The sequence below is a fragment of the Botryllus schlosseri genome, chromosome 14 (assembly GCF_051294905.1).
Source record: "Botryllus schlosseri isolate E-star chromosome 14, Bs_hap1, whole genome shotgun sequence".
Taxonomy (NCBI): domain Eukaryota; kingdom Metazoa; phylum Chordata; class Ascidiacea; order Stolidobranchia; family Styelidae; genus Botryllus; species Botryllus schlosseri.
Genome location: NC_137249.1, coordinates 230,780 through 258,063, shown reverse-complemented (window position 1 = coordinate 258,063; position 27,284 = coordinate 230,780). Strand labels below are relative to the sequence as shown.

The 27,284-nt window shown below is 39.5% G+C and overlaps 1 protein-coding gene across 9 annotated transcripts; it reads right to left on the bottom strand.

The window, feature by feature from the left end:
- Positions 1-676: 676 nt before the first annotated feature.
- Positions 677-26,219, bottom strand: LOC145455444 (prominin-1-A-like). Of its 9 annotated transcripts, none has more exons than XR_013920333.1 (22): positions 24,459-26,219; positions 18,683-18,797; positions 16,992-17,035; positions 16,701-16,909; positions 15,707-15,891; positions 15,072-15,161; positions 14,572-14,780; positions 14,084-14,225; positions 12,939-13,086; positions 10,994-11,146; positions 10,381-10,510; positions 9,741-9,820; positions 8,244-8,396; positions 8,001-8,088; positions 6,743-6,835; positions 6,553-6,687; positions 5,963-6,112; positions 4,914-5,003; positions 4,316-4,431; positions 4,210-4,251; positions 2,624-2,676; positions 677-1,420 (listed from the first exon to the last, which is right to left on the bottom strand). XR_013920333.1 is itself a non-coding variant. In XM_080333418.1 (22 exons), exons 1-20 carry the CDS (start codon positions 24,549-24,551, stop codon positions 4,212-4,214), a joined length of 2,463 nt encoding a protein of 820 aa, XP_080189544.1. In that variant the 5' UTR covers positions 24,552-26,219; the 3' UTR covers positions 677-1,420; positions 3,065-3,089; positions 4,210-4,211. The 9 variants fall into 9 exon arrangements, 8 of the variants coding, with proteins under 8 accessions (XP_080189544.1, XP_080189543.1, XP_080189542.1 ...); XM_080333418.1 differs by lacking the exon at positions 2,624-2,676 and adding an exon at positions 3,065-3,089; XM_080333417.1 differs by having other exon boundaries at positions 2,632-2,676.
- Between the last annotated feature and the right edge of the window lie 1,065 nt (positions 26,220-27,284).

The following is a 27,284-nucleotide window of genomic DNA, read 5'->3' as shown; positions in this document are numbered from 1 at the left end:
GATTCTAGAAATTGAGTTGACTTTTGTTACTCCAAAGCGAACTCTGCAATTGCATTTCCTGTAATACGTGGTCAGGTCTTGAAAATCCATGCCTTCGATAGGATATTAACGAGTGGCGAAAATACATTTCCACAAATAAAGTTGGTGGCGAATGTAATAATAACGCGTAACGCTTCCGATGACAAGTGGGAATGGTCGCAACAAATATGGGACCAAAATTGACAAACATTTTTAAAAATTTTTATCTAGCGGCTTATCTTGAAGTTATTATAGAAAATTTATATATATGACTGGAGAAAACGGATTGACCGTGATTGACCTTACTCATCCTACTTTTTTTCCACATGTTGATTACAATCCCAAACAATTTAGCAATTAAAATGACTCTGCACAGTAGGGTATATCATCTCAGACTGTCATTCTGTTGATGTGAGGCTCTGGAGATATACTGGTGATGAAGCGAAACGGCCAGGTGATTTTCCGAATTTTAACAATACAAATGAGCTTATCAATTGTTTTGAGACTTCGCTTTCCCCCTTAAAATGCTTACCCGGTTGAGAACCACTGTACTACTACCTTTCTCTCACTGTTCCATATTCTCAACTGAAACTATAGAGGAACACCTCATTATCATACAATTTTATGCCTCATTCCTGCGCAGTACAGCAATAGAACAAACTGTAAATTGTGTTTTATTAATCACTCACTGCTGGTAAAAAAAAACAGAAGATGTGTATAATCAGTACCGTGTGACAAAATCAACATAATTTCAGTGGGCCCCCGCACGTTTCCATGACACGTAACATGAATCTTTTACATCACAGTCATAACTGCCCTCGTTACAGTCCGAAGGCCAAGTGCAAAAAAAATGTTTCATAATCGGGAACTGATGACATCTCACAATGCTTTACTAAAAAGGATGAGGGGGGATGGGTTACATGTGTGATCTACTATATTATGTTTCAAAAGTACAAAATACATGAGTATTGCTCGCGTTATGATTTTGTGAGAATTAAATTATGGCTACGGCACGCAAAATTGAACAAAGACAGAAAAACAGAGGAACTGGGGTGTAAGGCACATATCTTTGGGACAAAAACGTATTGCAGGAAAACGTGGCGGAACGTGTGTGCATTGTTAGGTAACGAGGAGAACACAATACTGGAGAGATAACGATGACAATCTTGAAGAAATCATCGGGTAACGAGCAACAAAATGTAGAACAAGCGAAACGGAACGAAAATATTCTCTACAATAATTACGACGTGGAAAACTACTCGGAAAAGCAATTCCTTCCAAGGGAATTGAAGGCACCTCTCTTTTTCTATGGTTTTCTTGCACATTGTTAGCTCACAATGATCGCAAAGCACGTATGTTCAAGTCTGGGGCCTCGTGACGTCAGTAAAACGCTCCGTTTGATCTAAAATAATATGATAATTCAACGGAAATTCTCCGGGATAAATCAAGTAAATTAGTTCAAAATATGAATTCCGCAACTGATTAAAGCGGGATTCCCAACCCGCCATGAAAAAATATAACAAACTTTTAATCTATTTTACCTTAAAGGGGCACTACACTCTAAAAATGATGTGGTCTCAAATTGAAGGGCAAAACGAAAAAAAAAATTTGGCAGCAGCCGTTTTCTTCAGAACGCCACCGTAATGGAGCTGTAATGAATTGAAATTTCCATAGTTGCAGCACGCTCCAGCAGTCACGCAGAGATCGAACTATATATAGTTGTCAGCCGATGTTATGAAGGAAATAGAATACACTAGGCCCGATTTTGACATAAATCTCCTGACTGGACATCTTCCGTTGAACGCGGTATCTAAACCACCTTGGCGTGTACGACATATTTCCTTCATAACATCGGCTGACAACTATATAAAGTTCGATCTCTGCGTGACTGCTGGAGCGTGCTGCAACTATGGAAATTTCAATTCATTACAGCTCCATTACGGTGGCGTTCTGAAAAAAACGGCTGCTGCCAAAATTTTTCTTTCGTTTTGCCCTTCAATCTGAGACCACATCATTTTTAGAGTGCAGTGCCCCTTTAAAGAAGTAATTTATTGAAATTTAATAAAAAGTGCAACCATAAATTACCTGTCGGTCTCAGTTTACACCGATTGTTTTACAAAACAAGCGAATCGCACCCCAAGCTTACTGAAATTTATTATGAATGTGGGTTTTCAACAATGTTCCTTCTGAAGACATAGCATCGCAGGGTCTTGCCTATCCAATATGAAAGGCCACCAGACCAGCAACTAAGACACTGTTAAAACATTTTCCTCAACCATCACATCAACTGAATATGGAATGGATTTATTAATGTAGGCTACTATATTGGTAATTTTATGTTATATTTATCATTGTTTCTGTTAATTGAAAAAACACTTCAATAGGTTGAATAGGGCCATCGATTTTTCAAAATGGGCCACTGCGTATGAAAAGGTTGGGAATCCCCGGATGAAACGAACAGTATGATTATAAAAATAGCACAAAACACAGAGAAATTAAACTTGGTCGCATTCAAGAATCATTGTGAGCACACGTGATCGCAAACGCCAAAATTAGTAAAACGCAGGAAAAATGATCAGACAAATATCACAAAATTTGCCCATACCGACTCACTTGCTGCCGGGGGTATAGTCACCCATTTCAACATTTTCCCACGAGCTAGGCACAAAATACCCGGTTATGACGAGCAGCATGTTACAGGTTATCACCCACCCTCCCACCATACTGGAACAGCTAGATAATACTAGCTGCCAAATTAGAGGAAAATGCTATAAGAGACCTGTAGCTATAAATCTAAATCTAATCTATTTTGGATGAAACGGTATAGCTATCGTCCTAATTCTCATCTAATTTGGAAAATCTGAGAACTTTTTAGTCTGCGTCGGAGTTAGTTTAGCAAACATGCATGCAGTCGTTAAAATTCGGCGGGTTACTCTGACCGCACAAGTGTAATCGAACCCTTCATGAGCGTATGCACATGCGTCACCAATAAGCCAGATTGCCACCAAAAATTGCCTGGTCTGCACGACACCAGTGCTCAACTCACCGGATCTCGTTAACAAATGTACCTCCTAAAGACACAAGCTCGATAATGAGTCACGGTAGGAAAAATCGAGCGCCTGATTCATTTCGAGTCATGTATCCGAGCACCACTCATGATGACGTCACAACAGACTAGAAGTGCACAAATAGGTAGGCCTACTTCAAGTAGGCTACTTCATGTGCATTGTGCAACCACCAAGTAATGAATGCCAGCCGCATAGATGTGTTGAAAGAGATTCTTGGAGGTACAGAACCTAAGTATGCATTTCAATATCATATGTGTATGTATTATTAAATTGTTGATCGTAATATGCCATTCATATATGAGAAAATACTGCAGTTCACTCACTATTCTACAGGAAAGTGGGCTGCCTTCTGCTACATATCCGAATCAAATGCTACCTCTTATAAGCCTTTTAGATAAAATAAAAATTGACTCAACACATTTTATAATCTATACGACTTATTCGAGTCTCGTGTCTCAGGACCAATACTTGGAAAATAGGCAAAGAAACTGTCTTTTATATGTTTGGATAAATATGTTTAGAGTGAGAAGAATGAGTATACTACGAACGCGAGGCCTTCGATATCACCCAATAGTTTCACAGAAGTTGGGCCTGACTTGAACTTGATGATGAACCGCGAGCACAATAATATGGACTTGAACTCGAGTTAACGCTATGACTCGACTTGGTCACAACCTTGGCTGGTGAGCGTGTGCAGACACCCATGTTTTAGTGTCTGCTTCTAGGAAGAGCTTACGATATTTTCTTAATCCTGGCAGGTAGGCTGCTGATGGCATGTCCATCGGATAAGTTCTGAAATTAAATCCGGGCGTTCAACGGCCGGAACACAAAGCGGTGCGAGATTGAAACCAAACGATGCGTTTTCCACAAATAAACACCACTGTGTATGTAGTAGGGTTGTTCAAAAATGGCTATTTTTGAAATTTTACTGGCCAAGTTATAAAATTGTCCGGTGCCAAAAAATTTCAAAAATTTTATTTTATATATATCCAAATTTGGAGTGCAATTTTTTTTCCTGGTAAGATAGGAATTCATCAACTTGTGGAGACATTTGAACAACCCTACTGTGTGTGTGTGTGTGTGTGTGTGTGTGTGCACTGTGCAGTTACAAAACGTGAAATACCTTCAACTATGAAGCCCGTCTGCAGGATCAACTACACTTCCTCTATCGTACAAGATTCATTTCCGATAAACCCTTGAGCACATTTTAGCAAGCAACGAAAACTTACTCTTCGTAGGTGGCTCCAAATTGCATCTTCCTGTAGAACTTCATCAGCTTCATGGCCACGATCGCGCTCGGAATCAGAAAGAAAACGGCCCATCCCAGGGAGAACCAGAGCCCGTTCTGAGGTTACAAAAGAGGAATTTAAGGAAAAACAACTTTTCAAATATTAATTTTTTTATTTCTAAAACTTTTTAAGGACCCATGCTCATGATCGCATTCTAGGCCATGTACTTGCAAAGAAGAAAGTGGTTTTGGGTTAGCTTTGAACCGCTTTATTGCGTAAAATCGTGATAAGAAACGGTAACTGAAATTATTTTTGAAAATTGCACCTATTTGAGTGTAATTTATGATTTTGCCCGTGCCGTGAAGATATATTTTGCAATTCCAATTTCAAAAGTCGCCAATTTCCGATTACCCGATGTCTTGACTAAATCCACTTTTCGAATTATTTACTCGAGTACACTTATTTTATACTTCCGCTTGAAGTAGTTTTGGCGTCTTGGAAAAGGCTGCTCTACTTATCATTGAGTAGAAATTGGTGACATTACTTCTACTTGAAAACAAGCGGTGAATTACTTTGATCACAAGCAAAGTGATCTCACAATGGTGTCCATGAAGTAGTCGCAGAACACAGCGATGAGTTCCGAGTACGAAGTGTGAAGAGGTTTGCAAGCGCCCAGTTCTTCTTCCACCTGATATCAACAAGAAAAGATTTATTATTACAAAATTATTACCAAAAATTAGTAAAAAAATGATCAGAAAACAGTTAGATCAGTGGTTCTCAACCTTTTTGTCTTCGCGGACCCCTTTCGGACCGTCACGGACCGCTGCGGATCCCCACGAAGTTTTAGTTCAAATTTAGCTCAATTATCGTGCAGTCGTCATCTGTCTTGTGCAAATGATAACTGAAGGCTTAATCATAAACAGCAACAAAATGACTTCTTGAAAATAGGATCATACACTATTTATGTAGAAATTGGGCTGCCTTCTATTATTTCAAAGCCAATTCTGCTACTGCATTTCTTGAAATACGAGGTCGTGTCTTGAAAATCCGCATCTTGGATTTGATATGAACGAGTGCAGAAACCCATTGCCACAAATATAGGTGGCGGCGAATATAATAATAACGCGTAACGCTTCCGACGACACATGTGGGTATGATCACAACAAATATGGCACCAAAAATGACAACTTTTTTTAATGAACATATAACGTCAAGCCTGGTCATTTCTATCTAGCAGTTTAGCTTTAAGTTAATATGGAAAAATGGTTATGAATATCACAGGAGAAAATAGATTTTTGTACACATTTCGAAAAGACCGCGATTGACCTTACACATCCAACTTTTTTTCCACAATCCCCAGCAAAACATATTTAAACAGCAAAATGTTTGTATCAGTGGGCTATTGGCAATTTAGCAATTAGAGTGAGTCAGCAAATTAGAATATTTCATTTCAGACGGCCATTCTGTTGATGTGAGCTCTGGAGTTTTACTAGTAAAGAAGCGAAACTGGCTCGAGATTTTCCGAATTTAAAGAAATACAAATTAGGTTATTAACTATTTTGAGACTTCGCGGACCCCCTGAAAATGCTTCATGGACCCCCGGTTGAGAACCACTGAGTTAGATTTTTAAAAACAAAAAATACAAACCACTCGGACGACCCAATCCGTGTATTCCGTGACGTTTCCCTCGATTTGTTGAAAAATGCTGCTGATGGTCTGGTTGATTTCTTGCTTCCCTTCCGTTTGAATGGTCTGGTTCAACTGCAGAAGAGCCGTGTCCAGATCGTCTATTGTAGTCTGAAACAAATTTCGCTGTTAAACATAATCCCATTTTTGAGCAGATACCACGGTTTTAATGACTCAAGCTACAATTTTTTGTTGACTCGACTCGACTAGAGTCTATTTGTGCACTGAGTTGACACATTTGTTGACACATTCCGGTGTCGTATATCAGGCCCGCTAGCTGAAAAATAGGCTCACCCAGAAACTTGTCTTTTAGTTTGAATAAACATGTTCAGAGTGGTGTTCACATGGTGGTGAATTGAAAATGACTCGACTTGACTCAAGTCAAAACTATAGAAGTCAATTTGGAACCCTGTGATTTGGTTTTAACCCCGACTTGGACTCGGACTTGACTGCGAATTGAAAATGACTCGACTTGACTCGAGTCAACACTATAAAAATCAAATTGACTCGAAACCTTGTGACTTGGTTACAACCTTTCGCTCTCTACTCACGTTGAGCCCCTCAGAAACGTTGATCATGATCTTGATGTTGTCTTGCAGCGTGTCGTAGTCGTCTTGGAGAGGAAGCACTTGATCGGCTTGAATTTGTCGAACAGCCGTAGCGTAACCGCGGATCGTTGTTTCAAACTGCGACACAATTTGTAGCGTCATTCCACTTTTGACGTACATTTTTACGACTTACCATCGCTTCTGCTGCCGTGGTCAGATTGTCCGCGCTTTCTTCCAAAAATTGCGCGTACAGCGTCAAGTTTGTGGCGGTCAGCCCGTCGCCAAGCTACCAATGAATCGTTATTGAATGAGCATATCACATGAATAGATCGAATAAATCGCATAGAAAAATGAAGCAACAGAAAATCACGTCATGCGCGAGTGGTGGTACTAAACTAGAACACTGCTTTGCAAGACCACACTCGTCACATTATCGTTTATGAACTACATTAATAACTTGAACAGTTTTTGTGTGTTCGGAAGCATATAAACTGACATGCAAATACGACTGTTGACGAATGAGCTGCTTCATGTTTTAGTTGTCTAGTTGCGGAGTTTTAAAAGTGAGTAGTTGAAGTTTTAGTTGTACTTGTTTGTTTTAAAAAAGTGAGTAGTTGTAGTTCTAGCTGGAGTTGAGAGCTTTGAAAAGCGAGTACTTCTAGCTTTAAGCGAGTAGTTTTACTTTTAGTTGCGAGTTCTTAAAGGTGAGTAGTTCTAGTTCTAGTAACAAGTTTTGAAAAGTGAGTAGTTCTAGCTGTAAGCGATAGTTTTGAAAAGCGAGTAGTTTTACTTTTAGTTTTGAGTTTTTAAAGGTGAATAGTTCTAGTAACGAGGTTTGAAAAGTGAGTACCATAATTTTCTTGATATAGTACGCCCCCATGTATAAGATGCAACCTTAAAATGACGTGTAAATTCTGGGAAAAAGCCTGTACCCATGTATAGTGGGCACCCTGCATTCACAGTACCTGAATAGTTGTGTTTTCGTATACGATGACCTTCTGTTTTGCGATGTCACTGTTGAACAATCATGACGTAACGATCGCTAATCATTATAGACGTAACGACATTGTCTCTAAATGATAGTAGATAGCAGCCGAAGCCTGCGAAGACCAGCGACATCTTGCGCACGAGGCCTATTAGTGATGCGAAGGTGTGATTTCAAGTTATATTTCAAGGGAGATATTTTTCAAGGCTTGTATATAAGCATAATACGTACCCCACCCCCATTTTAGGACAAAAAATCATGAAAATTTTGCGCATTATACATGGAAAATTACGGTTGTTGTAGCTGTAAGCGATAGTTTTGAAAAGCGAGTAGTTTTAGTTTTAGTTGCAAGTTTTTAACGGTGAGTCGTTCTAGTTCTAGTTGTGAGGTTTTAATAGTGAGTAGTTGGCATTCTGAAAATCCAGTAGTTTGCACAAGTCTGGCAGGAATGTAATTAAAATCTCACCAGCGAGAGATACTCGGTGTAATTGATGGAATCGACGCCGGAATCCTTCAACGACAGAAGTTGCTCCTGGTTGTCAGCAGTGTACACGCTGCGAAATGTAACACACTCAAAACACTTTTCGCCACAGGATACTCCGTTTTGACATTTTGAGAAAATTACAATTTTACAAAAACTCGATTCTCTCAAAATGTTAAAAATTGGACAAGGCCACTCTCATTCCACAGCGACTATTCACGGATCTACCTGATGGTTGACAAATCGATATCCGCGATGGTCTTGTCAAGTTCGCTCTCCACGTTGTCCAGTTCCGCAGTGACCTTTGACACTTCGGCGTCAATGTCCAGAACCGAATCCAACCGGAACGCCTTGTAAGCCGATTCGTCTTTGCTACAAGATCTGAAGCAGGGACGAGAATGGAATTGGATTTGTAAAAAAACGGATTCAATGATCGAGACCAGATAAGGTTTAGGACTGTTTTCAAGCTGGATTTGGGCTTGGACGCAGCGTTTCTGACATTTTAATTTTCATCGTGCCAATTTCAGCCATTGCCAGATTTGGAATTGAATTTAGACCCGGCTTGTGCAAACTGTCTGGAACTAGAACGAGAAACACTCTCGAGAGTCTGGAATAATAACAATCAACCACATGGTCCTGGCAGAAGGCTTTCTAACGAACTGTGATTCTGCTATATAAGTCTAAATCAGTACAGCGAACAGGAACTGTTTGCATTCTTATATTCCACCAACGGCTTACTCGGTATTTATTAAAAATTCAATATAGTAATAAAAGAAACAACCGAGGACTATATAGCCAGGGTAGGGTATTACAACGGGGCAGTCAGGCTGTGGAAGAATGAAATTAGCTAGTAAGCTACGCAGCACTGCACATGCCATACAACTCGAAGATGTACGATAGAGATGAGCTACCGCCCCACTGGACAACGAATGAAGTGCCACCGCCCCCCGACACCCCCTCACCACGCCTGATCATAAAACGAAATTTGTTCTGCATTTAATACAGCTAATAATGAGCCGAATGAAGCTGGTGTATCATCATCATCATTCTCGTCATATTGGGTTTGAGTTTTGATAGAAACAATATCACTCTAAAATCTCCCGTGTTCACTTCATGGGTGCCTACTGGCAGTCGGTTTCTGCTGTAAGTAGTCAGGAACTTGGTCACGGCGCTGAGAACATGTTCTATCAAATATGAGCGGGGAAGGGCAATGACGAAAAAGCTAACCCGACTCCAGTGAGAGTGTTTATTTTTTATTCAATTGTGTATTCAGAACGATGGATTGGACATATTGAACTTTTGGTTGAACTCTAAATTGTTCTACACTACAACTAGGGTTACCATATTTTGGGAATCTGAAAAGAGGACGATATTTCAAAACTTTCAGACTTACAATACTGATGAAAAGAGAGTGTTTCTCGAGAGTGTTTCTCGAGAAACACTCTCGAGAAACACTCTCTTTTCAAATCTCACAACTAAAACTAGAATTACGCACTTTCAAACTCATAACTAGAGCTAGAACTACTCCCTTTTCAAATTCCGCAACTAAAACTACTCAAAAAACCTGTCTTTAGTTGACTGTCAGCTAATTAGATCGACAGTTGATATTATACCAACGATGGACTTGAGATTGAGTCTAAAATCCGGAAAAGGATTTGAAAATGTAAGCCGGCTCATATCTGATCTAAAGACATCCTGAAAACGGGGGTCAGAGGTCGAGCTTACTGTAAAACTTCGGTGATGGAAAACGACGCGTTTCCTCCGAGCGACTCCGCCAGGTTCAAATTGGCAATGTCCTCCACCAGCTGGAAAACACATGGGTTGGTGACCAAGATCAACGACAAGCAAATCGCTTCAAATATCGTCATAAAACACAGCTCATGAAAAAATAACCGAGAAAATTTGTTATCGTTCGTTTCTTCTCTTATCCTTTCCATTACTATGTACGATTACTTGTTTCACATAGTTTGATTGACAGCAGTAAATATGCCGAATCATATATATCTCATTATTTCAAAGACCAAAATAAGGCTGAATGAAATGGAAAACATTACAAAAACTATATCTTTTAATGAAAAATGGGCATAAACTGCTCCGATCCCACAGTGAAAATATATTGTTATACATATTAATATTATTGCATCAAGAGCTGTTTACAACACATATTTATATTTATAATTATAATTTAATATGAGCCAATTGATGACCATATAATGTGACCCGTTTATTTGACGGACTAACGGTAGTATCTCGACCGTTTCAATCAATTTCTTCCGTCTGTCAGCATTGGGGAGGCTTAGAATTCATAAGCCTACATGGTGGTGTTTCTCCTTTCTCATCAAAGTAATGAAGCCTTCGAACTCACAGCCAAGCCCTCGTAGTCCGGCCCTTCCAACGACTGGCAGCCGTACCGCTCTCCGTGACCTCCGACCGTGAACAGAACCACAACCAGAATCATGAGCAGCCACGAGAAGACAAACGAAAACACAACCCCCCTGCAAAATAAAATATACTATCAAATATAGCAATAAAAATATGGATATAAGATTGTATATTAAAGCTCTGTACCCTTGAGAAGTTTGATAAAAAAAAGAGATGCTACACTAGTAAATTTCAGCCTTTCCAAATTCAGATTAGAATGATAGCAGCAGCTTTTTTTCAATTCAGATCAGAATGACTGAATTCGCAGAAGCTTGCAAATGGGATGAAATTCCGTTCGAGAAATAAATACAACAAAACTCATATCAAATCAGGGTTGGTGCTCGTGAGCGTGAGAATGGAGAATGTCCGTACAGCTAACGTGGCTCGTTCCGCACGATACAGTTCTCCTGTAGCATTTTCAGGGAAAACAGAAATTGGATTAGAAAGAAAATGACATCGTAGAAACATTTCACAAATGAGATTAGAGTTAGATCACCATTTCCCTGTAAATAGTCTGATCAGATTAAGAAGAATTAGAATGAAGCAATGAAACTTACACCATGAGCATGATACCGGCACAGTTGGAACCGCACCCTCTCTCACTAGGGTCCGCATCGCTGCTGCTCCCACAGATTCCAAGAAGCAATCCGACTAAGTAACTCACGACGATCACGGCCAACATGCTGCCCAGCATGACTCCAGCGATGTAACTGGAAATAGGAATCAGTTATTACAAATTACTACCTTCAGATTGATTTCAATAATAAGTTACGCCTGCAGATTTTCACAGATATTTTCGATTTTCTATAGTCACATGTGGTTGTTCGCTTTTTCATTTGAAGGTTCTGGAATCTTTCATCTAAAGTTGCGAAAGCTGATTCTCCATCGCCAGAAGGAATGCCTATACAGTTTTGGCAGATTTCACTCATGTTCTGTGATTTCTTTGGTTATTTATGACTGTATACGTACTTAACGTTTGCAATGTGTAGTTATTATTATTACATTACCCCACCGGTCAACTAGTTGTTTGTTGTTGTTATTGCTATGTACACTAGGGTTGTTCAAAAATAAATTTTCTTCAAACTTCACAGCCCATTTGATAAAATTGTTAGGTTGGCTAAAAACCGTTGCACACCAAATTTGGCTAATTCTAACATGTAGAAGCGAAGCTAGCCTATTATGAAAATAGAAAGAAAAAAACATTGGAATTGGTGAAGTGTCGAAGAAAAATATGCAAACCGAATTTATTGGAATCCAGCATTTTTGATTCGAAATAATAGTGTTATTCTTCAATTATTTATCAATTACAGATTTACCCACCACAATTATTTCAAATCCAAAATTTCGAACACCAATAACTTTGCTTCTACTTGTTGGAATTGAGCCAAATTCAATGTGCATTGGTTTTGAACACAACTCAACAATTTCATGTGTTTTGAAATGAATATTTTTTAAATAGCTTTGGTTCCAAAAATTGCAATCAAACCAAATTGGGTGTGCAGTGTTTTTAGGCCAACCTGACAACTGCATCGAACAGTCAGTGTAATCTGAGGAAAATTTAAAACCTAACGTACCAGACGGAATATCTCCCAGATTTCGAAATTGATTCACGCCATTACTGTCCTTTGTTGCTGGTGAGAGTTTGGTCGTAAAGCTTTTAGTAAATAAATTTACAATATCAAGTTATTGTTTCTGTACCCATGACGGCTTGATATTGTAAATATGCTTTGCCATCAATAAAATAGAATAAAGCGATTCAAAGAATTTGCCTACTTTGTAGGTTTAATCCGTTTTAACGTGTCCGGTTCCAAAAACTGTCTCATAAAATTTTATGAGATCGGAGGACCGAGCATAACCGGTTACTATCAATGACTTTTTCGTTACAAGGCCCCTGTTGGAAAATACGACATTTTCACCCAGACACACAGACGATTCATGCGCGACTTTTTCACAGAAAATATCACCTGTTAACAGGGGTTGACAGTGATGATGATGGGGCAACAGTAAAATTGGATTTTTTTAAAATTTATTTATAAGAAATTACAAATTTCAATTGACTCTGTGGCGGCTTCTACCGGTTGGAATTGAGATAAATTTGGTGTGCAGCGTGTTTTTAGGGCAACGTAAATATTCAATCAGTGAATCCCCGGAATGAGGAAAAAAAGTGACTTCTGAACAACCCTGCTACGCACGTAGGCAAAAATGACATGCCTACGAAGTCGTAACCGGCCCACAGCATTGTCACAAAGTGCAATGAAATAGGCATGGTCGAAAAATACCGAATTATATTTGTGGTGTCGAACTGGCATTATATTCTTTGTGGTGGCATAAAGGTTACATATGTGAACTTTTCATATCATACCGATTGTTCCACATTTTTAGTGATACTCGAATCCTTGACTCGAAAGCCTATACTCAACTCAGAATTGAATCACTTGGATACTCGATTTTGTGCAGCGCTGATCACAAGCACCAGCAACCGTATTTTTTTAAGGGTCTTACGTGTACTGATCGATATTTTCATCGTAGAACGTGACCGCGTCGGTGAGCGTCTTGTTGAAATCGCTGATCGACTCTTTGGCGCTATCAAACGAAGATATGTTGATGCCACTGAGAGATGATTCCGCTTGATCCAGCGCAGATATTGCAGCTGAAAACGACGCATAATCACAAAATGAAATAGCAGGCACGGTGTTTCTTTGCTTACACCAGGCGTTTCATAGTCGTAGGGGGCCATGAAACTTTTTCAGGGGGGCCAAGTAAAAATTTATCATCTCTAAGTCTGCTTCAGTAGCGACTTGGACAACCAGAAAATTTCAAACTTTCCGAAATTAGATTGAAATACTCGGAAATCGAATCATGTTCAGTTTGTATCAAACTAGAGTTGACTTTCATAGGTCTGTACACCAAGCTTGTCTGGTACAGTGGTACTAAACAGTTATTCTGCACCGTTTTCAGGAGAGCCGCATAGTACATTAGAATAAGGAATTAGCCAAATTAGAGTGCTAAAATTACTGTATCTTGTTGTCCAAGTCTGCTCCATTATAACGAAAAAAAGAAATTAAAATTTGAATAAAAAATACTAGTACCATAGTACAGCAAGAATCTACTTTTTGATGTCGAGTTTACCTTCTTAATTTTACAAAACTGTGCAAATCGTGCCCTAAAATATTAAAAAGTTGCCTTTTCTATCAAAACTTCATTGATACTTCGGAAGAAAAAGCAACCCAGTGCTTTTGATATTCAATATGAAATTTGGCCGGCTATTTCCACCACAAAACCAGCAAAGGAGACGTTGTCTTAGCAAAACAAGTTTGACGCAATTCCAAACTGTGGAAGCGAAGTTATGGGAGTTTTTCATTTAATTATTCTGGGATTACCAAACAAACGGCCAGGCTATTTTTGCGAATCCAAAATTTTCAACTGCAATCACTTTGCTTCCACCAGTTCCAAGTGAGCAAAAAGTGTTAAGCATCGTTCTTGTAGACAACGTAACGATTTCATGGGGTTGACAGTAAAATGTGTGTTCACATATACCCGTTGAAATTGATACAAATGTTGTGTGCATCGTTTTTTTGCCAACCTAACCATTTCAATAACTGAATCCGGAAGATGAGTTATTTTTGAACAACTCTACCACAACTTACAGCTACTGGCGTCTTGCGTTTGCGTCTGGACCGTGTTTGGAATGTTATCAATTTCCGCTTCCACGTCCTGTTTGAGCTGATTGACGTCAAAGCTGTAAAGAGTGTTGTTGACCGGATCCAGCTCGGATTTGAGATCGTCCAACTGAAATGAGAGACACAGATACGTCAAAGATGTCGGTGCAGCTACTCAAAGTAGAGTCGGCGTCGTAGATTCCTACTCCATTCAATTAGAGGCAGCTACTTCCAAGACATGCTAAAACTACTTCGGGTGAAAGCTGAAAATGAAGTACGCTTTTCAGGTTTATTTCAATATCAATATATCAATCAATTGTTACATGTCAAGTGGAAGTAATCCGAAACATAACCACGTGAGGATGTGAAGCAGGTAGCCAAAACTTGCTCAAGTACTCCGAAAAAGCGGAAGTACCGAGCTACTGACCACCTAATTACAGATAAAAAAAAAATGATCAAATCTCTACATAACAGACCTGGGTGACGTCGAAGCCAACAGCAAGCTGTGTTCTACTCTCGTAGACTGCAATACAGGCCATATCCCCTCGACATGTGGTATGATTAAGATCGGTGCCCATCTGGTTCGACAACCCCGATAAGTTTGCTTCCAACGCAGTCATTCCGTCCCCAAGAGCGTCAATCGAGTTGTCAACCGCCAAGATCGCACTTTTCGAGTCTTCCATCACTGGAAACAAGAACAAGTTTTTTATCCCAGTGTCGATCCACATAGTAGATTTGTACAAACTACTGGATTTTCAAAATGCGCAAGTACTCACTTTTGAAAATCTGCACCTAAGACTGGAACTAATCACTACTCAAAATCTACAACTAGAATTAGAACTAAAACTAGTCACTTTTCAAAACTAACAACCAAAATTAGAACTAGAACTACTCAAAAAACCAGTAGTCAGTTGACCATAAACGAACTAGATTAGTAGTTTGTACTAGTGAGTGTCAAATAGAGCTTTGTTGATACCTTTAATGGCGTCGTCCATCGCGGCCATGGACGGCTGGGCAGTTTCGTTCACAAATTCCTGCAGCGGAATACCGACAGATTCGTTCAGATCTGAACAAAGAATGGTTTCTTTAAAGATTTGTCCACTGGTGCAGGATTGATATTTATGTTCAGAGTTGGGCAACTGGCAAATTTCAAGCTTTTCTAAATTAGAGTAGAATTAGAAATAGAGCAACGCAGTTTTTTTAAAATTATCTAGCATTTTCAGAAAAACCAGAAATTAGTTAAGAATTACAATTATAGCTATGTGAAAATTGAATGAAATTATGAATGAGAAAGAAACAACAAAAATCAAGTTCAGTTCCCATCGCATCAAGAGTTCGTTCACATAAGCAGCAAGCTTGGCTTGTTTCACACAATACAGTTCTCCTTGAGTATTTCCAGGAAAACCAGAAATTCAAAACAGAATTAAAATGAGAGCAGAAACATTTGACAAATTAGATTAGAATTAGATTATCAGCATTTCGCTCTAATGAGTCTAATTAGAAAATGAGAATTCTATCTACTTTTCCCAGTGGGAATTTGATACAGCAAAGTCAGAGATCTAAAAGCTATTCAACTTGAGCAGCTCTATCCAAATCCAGAAAATGACTTACTGGTGACAAGCGGTCGGATTTTGGCGTCCACAGTTGAATATTGGTCAGTGACGAACGTCAGCTGCGTGGGCACAAGGTCCATGTATATCGTGATATCGTTCAGCACTGCTATGGTCCTGGCGGGAGCGGAATCGACAACGTCCCGAACCCACTCGTTGGTCAGAAACACAAAAATGGTCGGGATTCTGAATGTGAAATGTTCATTGACTCGCCAAACAATCTGTATCAAGTATGATATCACTTCCAAATGGAATACATAGTCAAACATTGTGTTTGGTATCTAATGAAGCATTCATCCAACAGATGTCATTCAACCGACTGTTAAGCAAACCTTAGAAATAGCAGCAAACAACAAGTTAGCTACCGTGGCAAAAACTCAATACCTAATATATCAAGTCACTCTTGGCAACATCCAGCTTGACAACATTTGCTGAGGGATGAATGAGAATGGCACGCTTCGCTACATGTTGAATTTGAATGATATTGCCACAGTAACAGATGACGGGGAGCTCGGGATTGGTAAATAATAGCCACTTGCCACCAATAAAACTAGCTTGTCACGGCTTGTCAACGATATCCGAGGCTAATAAAGTCGACGACCTTTTTGGTACTAGAACTATACCGGAGAACAACAGCCAAACACACCAATCCAGCATCGTGGTTGTGGTTGTTACCCTTTACTAACCTGGGCAACACTTGCGCTACTGTGCCAGCCTTCGGGATTCCCAAATTTTCGCAGAGTCATAAAACAAAAATATGCCACAATACACATGTATTGCATTACTATAGAATACTGTTACATAAAATTAACTATGTACCAACGGACTGCTAAAATAACGAAACCTGTTTTACAACCAATTTTTTCAAAGAAGAAGATCTAGAACTAGAACTAGACAAAAAAATAGTAGATTGGTAGTTTGAACACGTTTCCAAGGAGCACTGATCTAGCATGAAAATGAAAACTGATGTGTTCTGGTAACTGAAATCAACTTACGCCATCAGAGTGGTGAGGATGAGCATGGTCGCACAAAGGCATTGCCGATAGCAACTGCGACTTCGTTTTTCTTCCTGTTCCAGCCGCCCGCCGCATTTATTACAGCAACAGCGGCAACAACACACAATAGATCCCACGAGAGGCACCAGAATGATGAAAAGCACACCAAAAACGAGACAGGCGATGTATCCTGCTTCATACGGAACTGCCTGTTTACAGAAAAAAAATATTTTCATAAATTTTTTGAGTGCGTTGTTTGAAAACCATCGATTTGAATATATTTCCACTCACTTCCTGCCAGTCAAATGAACCGGAGTATACAGACTTGATGTAGTCTTAAAAAAGAAAGACATCAAGTGGTCATTCTTCTTTTCAAGACAATTACAAGATCATTTCTTACAAAATTAAGAGAACTTGACTTACGAGCAATGTTCCCTCTAATTCAGGGGTGGCCAACCTTTTCAGCCAAAGGGCCACATTTGATTGACGAACTATTGCGCGGGCCACTAGCCGCGCGAAGCGCGCAATTTTTTGGAGGTTCATAGGTTAATAATATTGTCACTTGACTATATTGCAGACCTGCTGTATATCGCTGGGCTCAGTTTGCATTGAATGGACTATTCGGCGCCTGGACATATCGATATCAAAAGCTTCGACCAACATGCGTCAATCATTTTGTGCCTATGTTTCCTAGTCGCAAGGTCGCATATGTTGAACGACACTTCGTCTCGTAATCGCGAATATAGGTATACTCAATCTGATACATTGGGCATTCTTTAATTTTCAGAAAGGGGTAACGATATTAAAAGCAAGAAATCGAGTGACGAAATGTTGCGCAAAGCGTGCAGAAAATTTTTACTTTTGATAAATCGATCGCAAATTATTCTGCTTTATTGTAGTGTACGAAGATCTACCAAAACGTGACTGGCTCATGGATCTGCCAATGCGTCGGAACTGATATTTTTTCATCACATCTCAAGTATTGCGGCCAGACTAATCAAATTCTTGGTTGGCCTTGCAAGTTCACAATGTGTGCAATCCAGTCTTGACAACATTACCAATTTCAGAAATTTCCTCGCGGGCCACTCAAAACCTTCTCGCGGGCCACATGTGGCCCGCGGGCCACGGGTTGGCCGGCCCTGCTCTAATTTGACAACAGTGCGTGACGTAGGGATCCGAAACAGCAGGCAACATAGAGGGAATAATGTCTACTAGGTATCAGTGATAACACTATGAATACAGACGATGGGTAGAGTGGTGTGAAAATATCCCATAACAGCTATATAGGCTATGAAAAGTGTATCACTCATTTTTTGTTGAATAATTTCCAAAAGTAGCAATCGGAGACATTGTAATTAGTTGACAGACCAAACGACGATTGACATTGTGTTTGAAATGTGAAAGAATAATAATCAGGCACGGGGCGCAAAATCGAGTATCCGAGTGAGGAGTGATTCCGTTCGGAATCGAATTTTACGCTTTGACTAGAGAATCACTCGTTGCGATGTCACCAACAGTAAGAATTCTGATGTAGTTCCAACTCCAACACACAACTTTTCTGCGGCCATAAAGAATATCATGCCAGGTCTACACCAGGTAAAGATAATTTTGTCTTTTTTCGGCCATTCCGACTTCATTGCTCTATGTGAGTTGATCACGACTTCACATCAATGTCATTTCTGCTAACATGAGTAGCTTTGCAGTACATGTTTCGTATACAGCGATACGACCGATCGTGTTTAAAGGCTTCCACAGTGGAAAATTTGACCGAAACTATAATTCTCGTTGATGAATTACCTATTAGTGGCAAGATTAATCACTATTAGAGTCGAAACATTAGAATTCATACTCAATTTAGATTCGAGTACGGTAATCATTGTGTCCAGTCCTAGTAACAGTCGTAAAATTCACACTGTTATGTTTATAAATTCAAAACCTAACAAGCCCTGTAGTCAAAGACAACTATGAGTAATGAGCTTTACCTGCAACATCGGAGAATGGTTTGAAGACAATATTTACAAATCCAGTGGCCATGCTGAAGAGTGTGTCAAGGCTGCCAGAACCCGCAATCGGAACGGAATCCGCAGTATACTGAGCCTGTAAAAAATACATTGAGCCAGTCAAGACAGGACAAATTACACGCTAAACCCTCGAGTTGCTCCTCAAGAAGAGTGTAAAAGCAATTAGGTTTGAAAAGTCGGCATTTCAAGACACTTTTGGAGTTGTAGGCGTTCAATATATACATACGATTACAGTGCAATATATTCACATTGAAATAAACCCGAATATTTTCAGCCGACAATTGTCAGTGGTAATCGTCAGAAAATAGTAGAGAATTGAAAAGAACATTGCATACTAGGGTTGTTCAAAATTTGGAAAATGTTTGGAATTCTGCGTGTCCATCGCTTATTCTGTAGATTATTGTTAAAAAACAATAATGGGCTTGAAAGAAGCTCGCAGGAAAGCCGGTAATATTTGTCTAAATGCGTTTGAAACTAGCCGTCGGCGAGTGGGCGGGGAATCGATGAAGTGGGCGGGCAAAGAGAAGCCATTAATCCTGATTGGTTGAAGCCGGTAATAATAAGCTAATGATTGGCTGAAAGACCGACTTTGTGAACACTGCTGGTAACGATTTTTGCGCGCTGTTGTGCAGTCGTTTCTGTTGGTGGCATTACAGACATGATATATTGCCTTTGTTAATGTTGTCATCAAGAGTCCATAGTACAACATTGCAACCGCCTAAGTCAGGGGTCGGCAACCTTTTGCTAGTCGCGGGCCAAATTTCGGGTGTACAACCTTTTGGCGGGCCGGATTTTTTCTTAGTACTATATTTTACGCTCACTTTTGTATATTATCCTACATTGCTGCAATCTCAATCATACCAATCCGAAGACACATGTATTCACACTTCAACGACACAGAATAATTGAGACAATTGACGCAGCTTGCTTTGTGAAAGGTTTTCAACTTCTGGTAACAAGTCAGATGATACAAGAATCAGACCCTATTCAAAATGGACGTCCGAAATACGCGATCTTAGCTTGCTCTTCGTGAATTTCATTGTTCAAAACTATTGTTTACGTGCGTACGTGCTTCCAAAAATCGATGCAATTTCTTTTGCATTGCTGGTCAAGCTGGGATAAAGACCAATTTCAAGAACGTGGGCCTACTCTTTGTCAAAGTCATGCAGCGATATGCTCTTTGTAAGAAATTTGTCATTCAATTCAACTGCATCGCATTTCAGAAAGGCCCGTTTGAAATTTTCAGGCAATGGTATTGGCGTCCACATTAAACAGAGTACTGAATAGTCAGAATTCATTTTGTAGAGAAGGAATGTCGGAAAAGAGGGTGAATATTCAGTAGTTAAATTTCGTTTCACAGTTACAAATGTAGTGTTGGTACTAGGCTTTCTCTCCTCCAGTATAGGAAAGTGAGCATAATTTTCTTTGTACTTTTGACATTTCCTGAGTCACAGATTTATTTTGAATGCGCCTCAACATCTCATGTATTTAATTGTTTTCCCCTGAAGCTGCAAGTTCAATTTGTTCAGATGTAACGTTAAATGTACCAGGAAAGCAAGATGAGATACCCATTTTCGATTACAAGATAATGAGTCGGCGATATTTTTATTTTCGAGGAAAGTTGCTATTTCATTTCTCAGTTCATACACTCGTGTAAGCATAGCTGCTCGACTCAATGAGCGAACATGACAGATATAGGCCTGCATGACATCGCCATATTTATTCTCTGCTTCTAGTAATATCTGGCGCAACTGATTCAGTTGATGAGACAAAAATCATATTAACAGTTTTTACTATTGTGGCCAAACCGCTATTCAGGTTTTTTGTCTTGGCACACAATGCCTTCTGGAAAATCAAACTATAGACAGGATAACTAACATACGGAGGCTAGTTATTTATAATTGAATAGTTTGAAATTCCGTCATTGCGTCTGAAATGCTCCAAGCGTTTTTTGAAGCAAAGGAAGAACACGTTTATTGTTGCACCCCGTTAGAGTGATTAACCCTTCAAAAAAGCATGGAACACCTTCAGTTGCGAGATACACCCGATTGATAAGCACTGATCCAGTCTAGTCTATCTCCATCTCCTACTTCAAGCACCTTCGTTTTATGGCGTAACAATGGACTAATACGATGTAGGCTACTATTATATCGTAGCAATGCCGCATTTTTTTCATGCAGTCCTGCACTGTAGATTGAAACTCATTATGAAGCGGCGGGCCGTATTCTTGTGATAACTAATTATTATGTCGCGGGCCGGACGATTTCGCTTGGCGGGCCGGATCCGGCCCGCGGGCCGTAGGTTGCCGACCCTTGGCCTAAGTTAATATCTACCTGCAGAATGTGTATAAGTGCTATGTATTGCACAGGTGCTCTCGCTAGTTGAGATACGAATAAACTAGATGCATGCATCTTGCTACCTTCAACCTTTCGAAAAGTTACTGACAGTGAGTGAAACTCAAAAATTTACCACCAGGAGTCAACATCTCGGTAGTACTTGTTATGACTAGTCGACATCTCACCCACAAACGAACGCATATTACACTTTTTATTCACAATTGAATGAAGGCGAAAAGCACTATTTACAAAAGACATTAAAAAAGTACGTTGCAGATCAGTGTTGCATTGTCAGGCACAAGTTGCAGATTACAGGCTTTTGATTAGAGTTGACTTCCTGCTGTCTCCAACTGTCTTCCTATGCTGTTCCACAGCTTGAAGCAGACTGTCTCTTAGTTGTTCATTGTCAGTCAAGATTGCAGCATGGTCTGTGCTTAGCTTTACACCTCGTTCTGCGGCATCAATAACGACTTTGACAGAACTGATGTAGGAGCTCATTCTGGTGTAGGAATCTGATAAGTGCCAAACATCAACCGGTTGAGCTAGCCACGCCCCAGAGCATTCAAAAACATCAAATATGTACCACGACTGTGGCCCAATAAAATCAGACAAAGTAGTGTCCTTGTTGATGTGTACAGTTGCATTCAACGTGGGCTGGCCTCTCCTGAAACTTGAAGTTCGCTCTACCTGCAGAAGCGTCTTTGCCATATTTTCTCGGGTTTCATTGCTTTCACTCGGCGAAAACAAGGCATATACAGCGGTTTCCTCCACGATATACCAGTCATGCTTTAAAAGCTTTTGTGAAGCAGCTTTGGAAACTTGTTCATCATGTTCCGTGTAACTCAACATGTCCTGGATGAATCTCAAGTCATTACCGGCTGCATCACGACCGATGCTGGAAGCAACCCAGGCAGGGATATAAAAGAGAACTAAAAATAAATTGAAGCGATGCAGCAGTTCCACTTCTTCAGATTTGTAATGTAACTGATCAGCCCACATGAACATCTTCTGAGCATACAGAATTGTGCCCATCCACCTTGCATTGTGTGTTGCACCAGGTTTGTGATGATGCATATCTCCATCTGCACCGAGAAGAGCAAGAGCATTAGTTACACATTGTTTGTAGTCATCCCGTGTGAAGAAATCTTTTCTGGCGAGTAGTAGCTTGAAGTTCTCAACTGTCATTGCTGCTCGTTCTTTAAAGCATATAGGAATAGTCAGTGTCTTGAATTGCTGTTTTCTGTCAAGACTGCACCAGCTCTTCTTAAGGTGGGCAAACCATGTGTTCTCTGGTCCGGTTGTTGCTTTTCCAAATAAACATTTCCAGACGTCTTTGACTACTAGCTCATACACATGGTGCCGACACGCATGGTAAAAAACCTTCTTTCCTAGAAGGTCCTCAAGGATCTTCGCTGCACCCTTCTTCCAGCCGCTGTTGCATGCTGTGGTGTCAAAAACCAAAGCTGTTAAAGCATCTTGTATATCCCACTTTTTAATCATGTCGAAAGTAGTTTCAGCTTGTGTCTGAGGTTGACAAGATAGAACAATTGACAAAGCTTCATATCGATTTCCTCATCTATCCTCTGTGAGCTTTCCATCCCAATGAATGGCAACATGCTGTGGTCTATTTTCGGCAAATTTTTCCAAAATGTCCTGAGATATTTCCAGGCGATTTGTTTCCCTGGCTCTCTTCGTTGAAGATCTTGACAGGGAGAGCATGGCTATATCTCCTCCACAAGCCTTAATAAATGCTCCCATCAGCATCGTTGCATCGTTGTCAGTTACTTGCAATCGATCCAGAGCTTGGGACACATGCGTATTTTTCATAATATTTTTAGGTGCCATCAGTTTAATGGATTGGGTCGAGGTGCCAAGTCCAACATCAGCATCATAGTCAGAACTTGAACTCAAACTGTCACCCTCTTTTGAAGATGACGATGATGCTAAAACAACATAGTCACAACTTGAGTCGTGTGAAACGTTTTCAACAGTTTGATCTGCAATGGCTGCTGTTTTCTTTTTGAGGTCTTTAGCCAGAATTTTGGTCTCTTCATAACATTACTGACTGGCGAGATTGCCGTTGATCTTCATAAAATGCAATGTCTTCAAGCTTTCTTTCATGTGATATATAAATGTCATTTTATATTGTTGTTATGGCATCTCTACTTCCAATATCCCACAGCTTGTCCAAATTATCAGTGAATTTTCTCCTCTTACCCTTGGGATCACTTTCCTGTTTCGGATTCTTCTTCAGATCACGCCATCTTTCGTGCAGGTTTTGAAGTGATCGCACCACATGTGATTTCTGCATTGTCGCAATTCTCGCCATTTTCCACACTGTCATTACATCATCCACCACCACAGTACATAGTTCATGAGTAGGGGTTGACTGAGGACAATGCTCTTTCAGATGCAGCAAGTAACTCATTACTTCTCATATAGTAGGTAATCTCGAGCCACAGATGTAATCGCAAGTATATCCGACCAAGTACTGCTCAGATTTGGATCTTGTTCTTCGCTGCGGCATGTGTGCAATCTTTCGCCGTTTTGCCTCTGCCATGACTGCACTATTGTTGCTCCAAATCATAAACTACTGCTATCGACTCTGAAGCATTCAAAGAACAGTGTTACAGTACTACTAATGACTCATCAACCCACAACGCGCTTGTACAGAACCACAACCGCTACTAACAGATTCTACCTCAGCAAAACAGACTTTCAATTTAGTAAAGCGAAGCTCCCGAATCGAGTCAGCTGTTGCAGTAATCAGTGAAGCTTAGCCGATTACCCAATCAAGAACCGTGTTTTCGTGATTGCCCGCCTCTGCTGTCGGTTGCCCGCCCACTCTTCAACAACGACTTTCAAACGCATTTAGACAAAAGTTAGCGGCTTTCCTGGGAGCTTCTTTCAAGCCCATTATTGTTTTTTAACAATAATCTGCAGAATAAGCGATGGACACGCATAATTCCAAACATTTTCCAAATTTTGAACAACCCTATTGCACACGCTTGGTGACAAACAATGCTCTTTTCCAGTTCTCTACTAGTTACTGATGAGTAGGTCTACACCTGACGAGTGTCACCTGAATATTTTCAAGTTTATTTCAATATAGTTATATATTATCAAAAAGTCGATACGAAAATGATTCCACTTTAGCACTGCTGCTATAATAATGGATTGTCAATTATCACTGTCCATGTCGAGCACTGGCAAAAAATTGAAGAAAATACTGATATTGGAATAAACCCGAATATTTTCGGTTGACACTCCTCAATAACTGGTAGAGAATTCAAAAGAACGTAGTATGTCAACAATTGTACAGCCAAATTTTGAATAATCGATGTACTCTTTTTAGATACCGGTAGATGAACTAGGCTGACCAAAAATAGAAATTAACTAACCTGAGGAAGGTCACCGAATGATGTTGAATTTTGTGCCATAGATCCCGTGTTGAGGGTGAGCACCAATATTGAGAAGAAGACCAGAGTCTCCATTTTGGGGGTGCGTGCGATTTTGACACCAGAGTAAAATACAGTGATAGTTACAAAATAAGTCTCTGTAAAAGAAATATGATGTCAATAAAAATAGCCTTACAGGCACAATTCTACTAAGCTCCGAGCGTTAATCATAGCAGGGAAAATGAAAGTTGCTTGTATAAGTCACTTCGAGCGTGAGATGTTAATGAAAGAAAATCATGGTGTGAGCGTCAATGAGATAAACACTTTTTCTTGTTGAAGATAAATTGACCGAGTCCACTTTCCTCAACTTTCAGCCTAGCTGCCTTAAGGCATTGTACAAAAACAAATGGTCCATCTACTATGTAATCATGGTATAAGCACGAAGTTTCTAAATTAAGTATGGAAAATTTATATTGTACATGTCTCATGTGTAGGAAATCAGGTTAACACAACAAAATAACAATAGGTTGACCATCAAAGATTTCCACACCTTTGTTAGAAGCAGGGTACAAAATTTGACCAGTCATTATTAACAAGGAAAAAATGATCGATTCAGAGCACTTGTAGCTGTGGAGACTAGAGACTAACTGATATTTAACCACACTCGAAAACTGTTGACCTCAAATTAGCTCTTTGTGGAATTAGAGTACGAAATTATTACTATAAGGCAACAAAAGTGTCCTCATTGTTGTGAAAACTGTATCTCAGGTAACATAAGCTTTTGCTCGGGGTCCCATATTAACAGATCATTCTGGCTTCTGGTGATTGTGAGCAACATTCCCGGGAAATGATAATGGGAGGGTGCTTTTGTTTTCTATGGATACAATGAAGGGCTTCGTGTATCCCACTGAAAGAAAAGGATCTAATATTACATTCAAATATAATTTCCTGGAATTACCATCGATCCATTGTATGGGAGCTTGTACATTGGTTTGAATAAAATTGAAAAGATCTCATGATCTCCATTGCTTTGTATAAGTAGGCAAAAATGTGCACAATGAATTCATGCATGAAGCACGAGACTGTCATGGAATGCATTCTTAAAAAGTTTCGCCGTCAGTGGAGCAGAAATTCCTGACAATTACGAACCAAGAATGTCAGCTGCTTCAGAACATGAACACAAAATAGTCACGTATCCAGCCTTCATATGCCAAGTAAACTTATTGCGTTAAACTGAGTGACCGGACCCATTTAGGCCTTGGAATTTCCCTTAGTTGACGAGCATGTACGTGTTTCAGATCACGTTACCCATAACAGACACTCTACAATTATCTATTTAATCCAATCGGTGAAGCAGTCCATATTCATGACTGATGAAACCATGTACACAAATAATAAAACGTACATGACTTCATCACATACAAGAAGGTACAAGGAATCCAATAGAAATCCTATTACATCAAATGGGTTCTATACAGTATACACGTCTGGTACATTTGAATTAGCAACCAACTTCAATGGGAGGAAGTTTGAACATTTTAGACTTTCTGACTGACACATCTCATTGTGCAGAGAGAATATATCCCATCCATCAACCACTAGTAATAATATCAATAACGGGTTCCACCCAGGAGTACGTAAATTACAAGAATAATGGTAAATATTACTGAACACCAGACATGGGGGGACGACTGTATCAATGTGATGTGATTGATTGCTTTTTAAATGTAAGGCTACGAATTAAAGCAAAATCATACAGTAGTTGATTACGATTATATGAAAAAAATAATCACGATCATTTGACGATTACATTTATATATATATACATATAATATATACATATATTCGCAGTTAATATTATAACCATCATAACAATTGACATCAGGCTACTATGTTGAAAATTGTGTGACACAACATGTATATTACAAAACTGTATTGCTGAAGATTTGTCGCAACCAATGCCAATTTACATAGGCTACTAGCTACGACCCATGCTAATATGATGCACCCGATTGACGGCAAATCCAAATATTGGACACAGAATGATGAAAATAACAATTGGTGGTACTATCGGCGAATAATAAAATGAATACAAAAATCTGCCATAATGCTTCTCATAACATAACATAGACCTTATCACACTAAACGGTTGACTAAACGAGATTTTACAAAGGAACTGATACCAATTACAAATCCCGATTACTCATGTCTCCTTTACACTAATATAATATATGTACTAGGATGTCGTTTAAGCCAGGAATGACAAAAAAGACTGGTAATAATAAACATAATGTAGGCTACTTAATAATGACTTGTTATCATGGACAGGTGTCAAGTGATATGTGATCGCATGAACATCTAATCCACATCATCTTGATCTGGGTGTCCAGGTTGATCATATAATGACATTTTGATAAATGCAGCATTTATCGAAAGCAGGTTGATGGCATTTACGAAACACATTGTAACAATACTTGGAAAAGCTAAGATACTAGCCTGTACTTGGTATTATACAAAATACTTGTCACCATTTCGACTCTACCCATCATGACACCTTATATGGGGTTGGTAAGGCCAATACTGAAATATACTGCGTCAGTGGAACCTGTGATTTTGATTTTTTTTTTCAAAAATACACTGATATTGATGATTTGGAATAAGTGCAAGAAAGAGCAACTTGGTCATTATCCAATTGAATAATATATTGATATCGGATTAAACAAATATTTCCGGCCTACACTCATCAGGGGCAATCGTCAGCAACTAGCCTATAAAGTAGATATGACAGATTTGGCGAGGTCACTGGTCAGGAGAGACCTTTCATTCTTT